The 12,285-nt window shown below is 42.1% G+C and overlaps 1 protein-coding gene across 8 annotated transcripts in view; it reads left to right on the forward strand.

The window, feature by feature from the left end:
- STRN3 (striatin 3) overlaps nucleotides 1-12,285 on the forward strand; it is a 128,191-nt gene that overhangs the window by 95,590 nt on the left and 20,316 nt on the right. For 2 of the 8 annotated variants that reach the window (XM_068253868.1, XM_068253871.1), the window contains 5 exons: nucleotides 5,190-5,327; nucleotides 5,519-5,652; nucleotides 9,380-9,558; nucleotides 10,185-10,232; nucleotides 10,329-10,450. In XM_068253868.1, coding sequence (XP_068109969.1) covers nucleotides 5,190-5,327; nucleotides 5,519-5,652; nucleotides 9,380-9,558; nucleotides 10,185-10,232; nucleotides 10,329-10,450 — 621 coding nt within the window. The remainder of the gene's footprint in view (nucleotides 1-5,189; nucleotides 5,328-5,518; nucleotides 5,653-9,379; nucleotides 9,559-10,184; nucleotides 10,233-10,328; nucleotides 10,451-12,285) is intronic. The other 6 variants (XM_068253869.1, XM_068253872.1, XM_068253873.1 and 3 more) reach the window with 4 other exon arrangements.

Consider the following 12,285-nt stretch of genomic DNA (forward strand, 5'->3'; position numbering starts at 1 on the left):
CTATTTTTCACACTTAATCGTTGCGGATCTTTAATTGGATAGTAAGATTAGACAAAGGTAACCCGTATAAATAATTTGCACTATTAGTGTCTTTAAGTTGGCAAACATCCATATCACCAAAGAGAAAATATGAATATCCTATTAAACGATTTGCACCATCATTAGCAACTGTAAATAGATACTTTCTTTAATTGGACTTAAATATCACTGTTATACATTCCTAGTGGTTTGAGTCACCCCGAGCAGCTTGGTTACTCTATATCACTGTTAAGGAATTTTCGCCTTCTTTACTTTGCAGGCCTGTTTCAATTCAGAATATGTTGTTTCATATATGAGATGCTTTTTTAGGCCTTGTATTTTGTTGAATTTAAGTTAAAACATTTACTTGACTGTCCTCCTTAAACTGTTGTTTTTGACCTTCTTCCTCGATAATTGAGTGGTTGAGTATGAATTCAGCCTCCGGTCCTGGGCAACCAGCCAGACATTCTACTTAAAACAAGCCTGTGAGGTTTGCTACAGGCTTCCTCCATCGTCCTCAGCTAGGTCGATCCAACAGTTAGACCCCTGAGGAGCGGCAGCACTGTGCCCGGGCAGTATCATGGACCCACTCGGGCTCCGACAGAAAAAGCAGAGCCCGACTGCGTCCGTGCTACTGTACAAGAACAGACGGCTCGCACATGCACAGTGTCATGGACCTGATCGAGCTCTGCTTTTTCCACCAGAGCCCAAGCAAACAGATTGGTGGATGTGGACAGGGGAAGCTTAAACAGGATCCAGAGCCTTCCCCCTCCAAAACTGAGTGCCCTACAAGGGGCACTTTTTTCCCCTACAGGTACACTTAAAATTGAGTCATAATAAAAGTTATTTCAGTAATGGGAATTTTACCATTTCCTCGGGCAAGAGAGCATTTAAATTCCATCTTGCTACCAGCAGCACAATTTCTGGCTGTTGCTAAGGTGTTTTTTCTATTGAATGCTTCCACATTATGACTCTGCCTGTAGAGTCTTCTCTCTAAATGTTTAACATCCACCAGGGATTTGTCTTTCAAAATGTGAGGCGAACATTGAAGTTGCTCAAGGATAGCAATGGTATTCCAACTTTCTACACTCCCATTAATTACATATTTCTACAGTTTGTGGAATCCGAGCTGAGAGCAGAGAGACTCACAGCCCTTTGGATTTGGGTTGGGATGTTTAGTTGCTTCATAGATTTGATTTCACGTCACCCTCCAAGTAAGTTTACAAATCCAGTCATTCCTGACAAGATTCATAGCTGTTGGAAAGTAAATGTAGGATAGTTTGATTACGGCCAACACTACATTGAATCTCCCATTTCACAATGTTCTTGTTATTCTACTATGAGAGTAATATATTTACTGCATAGCTTCTACAAGAGCAGTATGGCATGATCAAAGAAAATTCCCTTAAATTACATAAAGAAAAGCTGGGGAAATATATCAGCCTGTGAAGATTTCAAGGACATTTCTGAACTATGGAATTCCACCAAACCACACTGAAAACAATAACATCCAAATAGAGGAGACTTGATTCACTACTGAAGATTCCCAAGGGAAGCCAGCCTGCCAAATTTACTTTAAGTACACAGAAACATCTAATCCAAGAAGTCACAAAACATCCTCAAGCAGCCAGAGATATACCCTCCCTAGCCTTCACTTAGATCAGTGTACATAACTTCGTAGCAATGGAGACTGTCCAAAAATGGAAACTATGGGAGAGTAGAAATGCAGAAACCACAACGATCCCAGAGTAATATCACTGCTCTTCTAACATTTGCAAAATACAAACAAAATCTTCTTGATATTAAAGTTTTCAGAGATAATGCACTACGGTAAGATGGGATGAAAGTTGCCATTTTATCTGGCATTACACACACAAATCATTCCTAAGGAAGCACATCATCCTAGCAGTCCAGCATGCAAGGAAGGACTTATATTTTTCCTGTCCTAAGCCAAATTTTGGGACTCCCTTCAGTTTGCAGAAGCCCCATCTCCCCCCCAAATCTATGTGTGGTCTACCAGTTGTAACAGTCACATACAGCAGCTCCTCTCTTCCATGTGTTGCTCCTCATTTGCAGCCTCCTCTTCCATGTCCAGCTTACTTGTTTACATGGATGAGGTAGATGTAGATTTGTTCCATAAATAGATAATCTTAAGTAAACATTTGCATGAATTTACTTGGGTTACCTTAGTCCAATATTACATTTTATTTAGAGATCAAAAGCTATGCAGTGTGACTTTCAAGCTGAAGGACAAACAGAAGGAAGAATGGAGGGCAATATATGATCAAACATGGTTCCAACAGAGAAAATCACATTGAGGGAAGTGTGCTCACTCTCATAAATTCAGTTGTTTGGTTAATTTGCAGTTGTTTCAATAAAAAAAAAGGAATAGACTGTTTTCTTAAAGCGGACCTGAACTCAGAACTTACTCTCTGCTCTAAAAGATAATCAACATTATAATAACATAATACTTAAAAACCTAATAAGAAAAACATTTCTTTGCTACAGCTTACAGAACTCCTGTAATTTGCAGTGTCTACTTCCTGCTTTCACGGAAGCAGACAAAAGGGTTAACATCCTTTGTTTACATATTAGCTGTGTCTGCTGAGGACTGCCGAATTTCGGTGCTGAAACAGCTGAGATATCAAATTACACTTGTGATTACTTGAAGATTAGGGTGAATTGGACAGGCTCTTCTCTCTAAAAACACACTGGCTGCATTTCTCTCTGTTTTCCTTGTGTCCTGTGCAAGAGTTCAGATCCACTTTAAAAGGAAAAATCAACTTTTGTATGTCAGGCTTTACTCCCATAGTTCTCGCTGTTGGAAATCAGTTAACAAATATAAAGGGATGGGGAGTGAGTTTTTTTGTGTGTTGCACTTTTTAGTACTTTAGAGGGCTCGTTCACCCTAGGGGCATTATTGACATTTTTTTAAGCGCTGGTGATTTTCAAAATCACCCTGAAAGCGCGTGTGCAATGATTCTCTATGAGAAGGTTCACATCTGAGCAGTTTCCAATCCACTCAGAAAAGCGGTGCATGGGCCATTTTTGAGGCGATTCTGCGTCAATGGAAGGTATAGGAAACCGCGAAACACTCACAAAATCGCTTTGTGCAGCGATTGTGTGAGCGTTATAAGAAAAAAGACATTGTATTTATTCTTTTTGCATCAAAGAGTTCATTTCCTTTCTGATCTCAGGAAGTGAAAAAACGCAATCGCTCTGCAAAAGTGCTTAGAAAAGCGCTTAACAAAAACGTCAAACGCACAGAAATCGGGGGGGATGGGGGGAAGCATCCAATGGCTGACGCGAATGGCCACACAAGCAGAACGCAATGGGAACAAGCCCTGAGGGGCTGGTTGCTGTGTAAAAAGAAAAAATATACATTTCACGTAAAAGATGCCCCATCAAAAGAAAGTTTAATTACATGGGATATAATGCAAGGATATCTGTTTGTCAAGGTCATGGCGATTAAGAAACATAAATTGACATACATTTAACTGAAAAAAAAAATGGGTCAGGGCCTTTTAGTTTTGCCATTTGTGTCCTTTTATTCTGAATCCTTAAAAATTAACAATTTTAAATTGTTGCCCATATGATGTAAACCATTAGGTAGAAAAGGCTTGCCTGTCCTATGAATTATGTTGGTAAACTTTTTACTCTGAGAATACACTGGTAACCAACATTAAAGTTAGTAAAATCTGCAAGCTGCTAGCTTACAGTTTAAACTCACGAATACGTTGAGAATTTTAGTCTTGAAAATAGGGGTTTGTCAACATAACGTCTTCGTGTGCTCCACCACATGTACTGTGATTCCCCTCAGTCCCGTCATACAGAGCACACATACTGGACACTGTGGGTTAGCCAGTGTACACATTGAGTAGCGCACCAGGGATTCACATGTACTGCCTCCTGGCAACTTGAGTGAGTCCCAGCGTTGACTGAGGCATTGAGTGAACTTTTAGACTGGAACTTTTGTATCCATATGGTCTAGAAAACTGTCTCAGAGCTCTCATGAGTTGAAAGATGCTCAAACTTATGTTGGTGTCCAGAGGAGCTGCATATGAATCTTTTGAAGAGATGACTTGAGGGTACCTCAGTTTCTTAGAATGTCATCCATTGCAAATATTAACACCTATGACAGTAAAGCCACTAGCATCTATTTGTAGTGTTCTATATTGGTCAACCACTTAAAGGGAAGGTTCAGGGAGGGTGGTTAAAAAATAAAAATCAATTTCCACTTACCTGGGGCTTCCTCCAGCCCGTGGCAGGCAGGAGGTGCCCTCGTCGCCGCTCCGCAGGCTCCCTCCCGGTGGCCGACCCGACCTGGCCAGGCCGGCTGCCAGGTCGGGCTCTTCTGCGCTCCAAGGCCCGGCACTTCTGCGTCCCACGCCGGCGCGCTGACGTCATCGGACGTCCTCCGGGCTGTACTGCGCAGGCGCAGTAGTTCTGCACCTGCGCAGTACAGCCCGGCGGACGTCCGATGACGTCAGCGCACCGGCGTGGGACGCAGAAGTGCCGGGCCTTGGAGAGCAGAAGAGCCCGACCTGGCAGCCGGCCTGGCCAGGTCGGGTCGGCCACCGGAGACCACCGGGAGGGAGCCTGCGGAGCGTCGGCGAGGGCACCTCCTACCTGCCACGGGCTGGAGGAAGCCCCAGGTAAGTGGAAATTGATTTTTATTTTTTAACCACCCTCCCTGAACCTTCCCTTTAACGCCATAGGCTGATGGGTAAAAATGCCCCACGGAGCAAATGCACTTCACCAGAATGGATGTTTATATAAATGTCTTAGTTGCACTAAAGGTACACAAATAGGACATCTATAAACTTATATTTTTGAGGAAGTGGTTAATGGCTTTATTAGCTGACGTTTATTGGCAAGTGCTTGGCAACTTAGTAGCTGCAGCTAGTAGTAGTCATGAAATCTCATGTATAGCATGGCCCCACATGTAAGGGAGAGGGCACACGTCTGCTTATCAGACATTTAAGTCTAGGCATCAACGTATCCTGCACAACATGGAGGATATACAGGAAATAGACATGCAGGGGTTCCATATGTACCTATTTGGAAACCGATGGACTTGAATTGTGATTGTGATCTATAGATATTTTCAAAGAAACTTCAAAGTAGACGGGGTGATCTTATCAATGCAAACCAACGCTATTACTTTACAGGGGTGAACCGGATGAAATTGCACGATATGATTGCTGACCTGGGTGATGAGGATCTGTCCCACATCCCTCCAGGCATCCTGAGTCCGGCCCGGTCACCAACCAGAATAACAGATCATGAAGGTGGGAGGGCAGAGGAAGGTACGCACCCCTTGGGGACAATTCATTCTGTTTCTAGTTACTATTGTCCTGATCCCGTGGTCCGTCACCGATTGTCTGTTACAGTGTTATTTGCCTCAGTAGGTTTTGTAGCAACATTTTTAAATGTATTCATGCAGAAAGAATTGAATTGAACTCCATTTTATTAACCAAGCACTTCTTTATGTTCATAGCTGAGCCTATAACATTTCCTTCTGGAAGTGGGAAGTCCTTCATCATGGGGTCAGAGGATGTTCTAGAGAGCGTCTTAGGGCTTGGAGACCTGGCAGACCTCACTGTGAACAATGATTCGGACTACAGTTATGATGTAAGTCGTGATAATGTGGTTTGCAAAGTAACACTTGCACAGTACATATATACTTTTCGGAGATGGGGCTCTTTTCAAAGCAACACTTCGATATACTTTACTTGTTACCTTTCTATGTAGACTATGTATTTTGCAGGAGACATTCAAGAAAAGTAAACATTAAAGGGCCACTGTGCAAAAAACTGTAAAAATGTAATCCTGTAATGCAGGTGTCACAGTAGGTATGATGAACATGGGGGCATTGAATCTCTTACTGACATGTTTTGGGCTGTGGGAGATACTAAGGTTTCCTTTAGATTTAGGAGCACTACCTGAACGACAGTGGCCATGGCTGGATTTAAAGCAAGGCTTAGGACATAGGAAGCATGGGGCAGGCAGCCGCTGGCACACTCATGCAGTTAAATTTCCAAACATGTAATTGGCAGCAGTCACAGACCCGGCCGTAGCAGTGGAGGACATTACAGGGCAGGGAGAGAAAAGCACAGGACGAGGGAAGCACTGGAACGGGGTAGGGAGGCTGGTGACAGTAGGCCTTGGGCGGTAAAATGTACAAATCCGGCCCTGGGAACAGTCAGTGTACCAGAACAGTGAGCACGAAAGTAGTTTAGCTGGGGAGCATCTTTGTATTGATCCTTGAAGGGGGTGCTTTTGAAAAGAATAAACCTGCACACTAGACTCTTGTTTGAGATGGATCTGAACGGCCTCCTTAGACAAGTATCTTCTAGGTGTGTACCTAGCTTTACTGGCACAGTCGCAGTACCTGATGGGGCACACCCACTGGGCTGTTTTAAGAGATGCCTTCCAGCAGCCCTTGCAAGGGCTAAAAACTACCTAGGGTCTATTTCAAGAGGGTGAGTATGAAAACTAAGAAAACCTAAATTGTATGGCATAGAATATTAGCTTTTAAATATGAATTTATTTTTTGACCAAGGAGATTTTATTTTTTGCTTTAGGTCCACTTTAGTGGACCACTATCATTGTAAAATGCATGTGTTTGCATACATATAAGGTGTACAAGAATATGTGTATGCATACATATAAGGTGTCCAAAAATGAATGTGTATGCATGCATATAAAATTTGTCCCAAAGTAAAATTAACTATAAAACTATAAATTACTTATTTCCTGTGTCACTGTCCCTATACAATAGAATAGACAGTACAAATCAGACTGAGTTTAATGGTTTTGGACTAGTTTATATACTCATGGGGGATTCCTTGGTATTTCTTTGTTTTTGAAAGCACTTGCTTAATGGCAGTTGCTCAGTCCAACTGTCAGGATAGTGTGCAGCGACGAGAGAGGCCAGTCAGCCAGCATATTTGTATAGATGCTTTCCAGGGAGTGATTTTGTAAGGAATAAAGAAATCTCTCATGAGAAGATGAATTAGTTCAGAACTTGTCAGATTGGTCATATTTGTAATACTTACTGTAAGCGACCAAGACATAGGAAAGCAGTTTCTAGCTTTTTTTTTTTTTTTTTTTCATTTAGCAATTTGTGGTGCTTTAAGTGTCCCAAAGTAATCACTCTTGCTTGTCTCTTTTTAAATTTTATGTTCAATTTTATGTCAGATTATGTTTATACAAAATGTCTGCTTTAAAGTGACATGATGCGATAAACGTGTATGTGCCGCCCCAGGCCTACTTAGAACTAGGCTGTGTCCTTAAACTCCTGGGTGGCTGAGAAACACTTTTGAGTGCGGGGAATGCGTTGAGTAATTTAAAGCCCAATCTACACAATACGATTCTTTGTGCGATTCAATTACGATTCCATTTACGATCCGATTAAATTTGACATGTTCGATCTGGATTTGATTCGATACAATTTGATTTGCCATTGAAAAACAATGGCAAATCGAATTGAATCGAATCCCAATCAGACATGTCGGATTTAATTGGATCGTAAATAGAATTGTAATCGAATCGCACAAAGAATCTTATCGTGTAGATGGGGCTTAAGATCTGTCTGTATGGGAGCTGAATGAACATTAAAAACAGTCATTCACTTGAGGCAGTGAAAACTTATAATATTAACCTTTCAAATCAAAATATGATTATGGGATTCCAGGAAAGTCCTATTTAGGTTTAGGACTATAAATACAATTGTTTATCTCATCAGTTTATTTTCACTTCAAGTGGCTTTAACCACTTAATGCCATGGGATGAAGGGTATGAATGCATGTGCCTGAGCACTTCCGCAGTGAACATGCTCTGTGCCAGAATGTAAAGCCTGGTACGCAGTTTCAGTTATGATTGACCAATAACTTAGTAATTTTATCACCTCCGGGGTCAACATATATTGAATACTATGAGCAGATTGTGTAGGTAGGCTCTCAAACATGGATGTAGTAAGTGGTCAGTGATTGGCCAATCGTAATTACAATTTTGTACCAGGCTTTAAAGAGAACCCGAGGTGGGTTTGACAAATCCTATTAGGACACATTCTGTATACAATGCCCAGCCTCTGTGTCCTTCCAGCGTCCCGTTCACCCCCCACCCCCAGGCTCTGCTTTCCCCCAGACACGCAGATTGTCACTAACCTGGTATTTACCTCTGCCTGTCATTCAGCGCTGCTCCCCCGCCTCCAGTATAATGCTCCCCGCCTGTGTCCCTTCCCTCCCCACCTCCGCTTCCAATTGGAGGAAGCTTACAGAGGCGGAGAGGGAAAGGACAAAGGCAGGGAGCCGCATTATACAGGAGGCGGGGAGCAGCTCTGAATGACAGGCAGAGGTTAATAAGAGGCCAGCAACAATCTGCGTGTCACTAGCCTGGCGCTTTTTTTAATGGGGGACAGCAGGGGGGGTTGGAGGAACGCTGGAAGGACACAGAGGCTGGTCATATACAGAATGTGCCTCTGTGTCCTAATAGAATTTGGATTTGTCAAACCCACCTCGGATTCTCTTTAAAGAGAATCCGAGGTGGGTTCTCAGAATGCTATCAGCACACAGAGGCTGGGTCTGCATATACTGCCCAGCCTCTGTTGCTATACTGCGCCCCCCTGCGCTCTGCTTGCCCCCATAAATCCAACGCCGAGCTGTCGACACACAGCTTGTCGCAGCCGGCTGTTTACATTTGCATCTGTCACTCTCGCCGCTCCCCCGCCTCCTCCATAGCTCTGGTCCCTGCCCGCGTCCCTTCCCTCCAATCGCCGGGGAGGGAAGGGATGCGGGTAGGCACCGGAGCTATGGAGGAGGAGGGGGAGCGGCGAGACTTTCTGATGCAGAAGTAAACAGCTGGCTGCGACACGCTGTGTGACAGCTCGGCGTACGATTTAAGGGGGGCAAGCAGAGCGCAGGGGTGCCTGTGGGGGGAACTGTATAGCAACAGAGGCTGGGAGTATATGCAGACCCAGCCTCTGTGTGCTGATAGCATTCTTAGAACCCACCTCGGGTTCTCTTTAAGCCTGGTACACAGCTTCAGTTTTTATTGGCCAATGATTTGCCACTTTTACCAACTCCATGTAGTATGAAAGTCAACAGATGATGTGAACAGATTGTGTAGGTAAACTCTCATACTACGTAAAAGTGGTAAAATAGGCCAGTGATTGGCCAATCAAAATTGAAGGCGTGAATGCTTTAGTTTATATAAATGTCCTATTTGCACTAAAGATGCACAAACATAATGTTTATTAACATCCATTTCGTAGCAAGTGGTTTAATGGCCTCATGGGTGAAATACTGTATTTCATTTCTTTCCAGAATCATAATCAGTTTTCAACTTTTTCTTGTAGCAGATGCCAACTAATAAGGATGCATTTAGGAAGACATGGAACCTCAAATACACCTTAAGAAGTCATTTTGATGGTGTTAGAGCATTAGCATTTCACCCTGTTGAACCAGTATTGGTAACCGCCTCTGAAGACCACACCCTAAAATTGTGGAACCTACAGAAAACAGTCCCTGCCAAAAAGTAAGCCTGGTTAATGTAGATTTTAAAATGTATATATTGCGTTACAAAATATGACCAAACTAACAAAAAAAAAAGCTAAAGCATGGACTTGCATGGTGAAGCTCCTGTAGGAATTCTCAATTCCATCCCAGCAGTATGGCCAGAATGATCCATAGACGCTCAGACATTAGACTATTTGAACTATTATGGCCCATCTTGTCTCCAATCTGAAAGTCAATATTAACTTAATTTGCATGTTCCTGGGTTGCAGGGGTTCTTGATGTGCCAAAACGTTTATGTAGGAACTTGCAGGTTCCACAAAATTCTGCACTTTGGCAATATTTTTGTTTAACCAGTTTTGTGATGCTACAAGTTCACTTTAAGGAAGGCAATAAAGTGTGTATTAGTAGATCAGGCAAAATGAACCAAGGGTGCAGAGTAGATTTGTGTTTCCTGTCCTCCTATCTCTTAGTTTTGTTACCACTTCCATAAGCAATGTACACACTGCTCGATTACACTGCTCACCAATGGACATTTCATGACCGTCATATATACATGAACTGTGCTGTATTTGGTCCTGTCCAGTTTTTAATTGTAATTCAGAACTTGTATATGTGCTAAATAAAATGCTTGTTCTCTTTCTTCAGGAGTGCCTCCCTTGATGTGGAACCAATCTACACATTCAGGGCTCACATGTAAGTGATCACAGAAGAAACAGTTACTACATAAGACACATAAGACCATTTCTGCAGACCCAGTTGATGATCATGTTGAATGGTTTATTTTTTCAGCGGCCCAGTCCTGTCCCTGGTGGTTAGCTCTAATGGAGAGCACTGTTACAGCGGAGGGTTGGATTCTACAATTCAGTGGTGGAAAATGCCTAGTCCTAATGTAGATCCATACGACACCTATGGTAAGTTGAACAAACATTTTACCACCTGCTAGTTTATTAGAAATATGCATTGTCCTTTGTATGTGCTATATCTTAACTAGGGAATAGAAGTTACCAGTATTCATTGCTGTACATATAATTAGTGACTATAGGCCTCAATTCACTAAGCTTTATCAAACACTTTATCAAACGTTTGATAATTTACCTCATGGGTAAAATCTAATTTTGAATTCACTAATGTGGTACAGATTTATTGAACGTTTTATCGAGAAAACATTCAATACATATATAACACCCTAGTGAAGTCAAAATTAGATTTTTCACATGAGGTAAATTATCAAACGTTTGATAACGTGTTTGATAAAACTTAGTGAATTGAGGCCATATACTGTATATGTTGAAGAAATCTTGAGTAAGAGGAATGTGTATGTTCTCTTTATTCACATTATAAATTAGAGTTGCCTGGCTGTTATCTGATCTTTTGCCTTCAGTAGTTGTCAAACATGCAACTAGTGTTCTCAGGAGGATTCCAAACACCTGATACTTGTTCTGGGTGTTAAATGAACATTACCCCAGCCCCTTCCTTATTGCTCTCACTTCAGGTTCTTATGAATGAAGTAGACATTTTGTCTCCCTTTTAGTAGCCTGTTCCTCTTAAAGTGAACCTAAAGCCACAAAAAAAATGAGATGAACTCACCTGGGGCTTCCCTCAGCCCCCTGCAGCCAATTGGTGCACTCGCGTTCTTATGCCTGTCGGCCGGTGACGGCCAAACAGGAAGTGTTCTCCGGCGGGTGCAGAGGCATCGGAGCGGAGCTGCGAGGGCACCGATTGGCTGCAGGGGGCTGAGGGAAGCCCCAGGTGAGTTCATCTTATTTTTTTTTTATTATTTTTTTTGTGGCTTTAGGTTCACTTTAAAGTGTTGCTTAACGTGTTTTGGTTTCTGGACGTAGAAACTACGTCCAGAAACCATGTGCGCTACCGCGCGCCCCCGCGGCCGATCGCGCGCGTGCACGCGCACTCCCGGCCGCGGATTCGGTAGTCAGGGAATCAATGTATCGGACTATGAAGTCCGATCACTGATTCCTCTCCCCCGCTGAAAAAGCGACAGCTTCTCTCGGAAGCTGCGCCTTTTCTGGCCATTCACTTCCTGATGCGCCACTCTAAGCGTGTGTTACGTTCAGAGTGACGTCATGTAAACAAACTCATGGCCGCCATCTTGTGGCCAAAAAGTAATACTACACCTGAAAATAAAAATGAATTAAAATCAACACACATTTACATTATAAATCTATTGTTTACCCCCCACCCTCCCAAAACTACCCAAATAAAATGTTTACTATAAATAAAAAAAACCATTACAATTAAAAAAAAACAAACATGTAAATATTTACCTAAGGGTCTAAACTTTTTAAATATCAATGTAAAGATGAAATATTTCTATAATTTTTTTATTTTAAACTTGTTAATAGTGATGGATGCAAAATGGAAAAAATGCACCTTTATTTCCAAATAAAATATTGTCGCCATACATTGTGATAGGGACATAATTTTAATGGTGTAATAACCGGGACATATGGGCATATACAATACGTGAGTTTTAATTATGGAGGCATGTATTATTTTAAAACTATAGTGGCTGAAAACTGAGAAATAATGAATTTTTCCATTTTTTTCTTATTCTTCCTGTTAAAATGCGTTTACAGTAAAGTGGCTCTTAGCAAAATGTACCCCCCAAAGAAAGCCTAATTGGTGGCGGAAAAAACAAGATATAGATCAGTTCACTGTGATAAGTAGTGATAAAGTTATAGGCTAATGAATGGGAGGTGAACATTTCTCTCGTGAAAACCACGGAACC

This window comes from Hyperolius riggenbachi, chromosome 9 (genome assembly GCF_040937935.1).
Source record: "Hyperolius riggenbachi isolate aHypRig1 chromosome 9, aHypRig1.pri, whole genome shotgun sequence".
Classification (NCBI taxonomy): Eukaryota; Metazoa; Chordata; class Amphibia; order Anura; family Hyperoliidae; genus Hyperolius; species Hyperolius riggenbachi.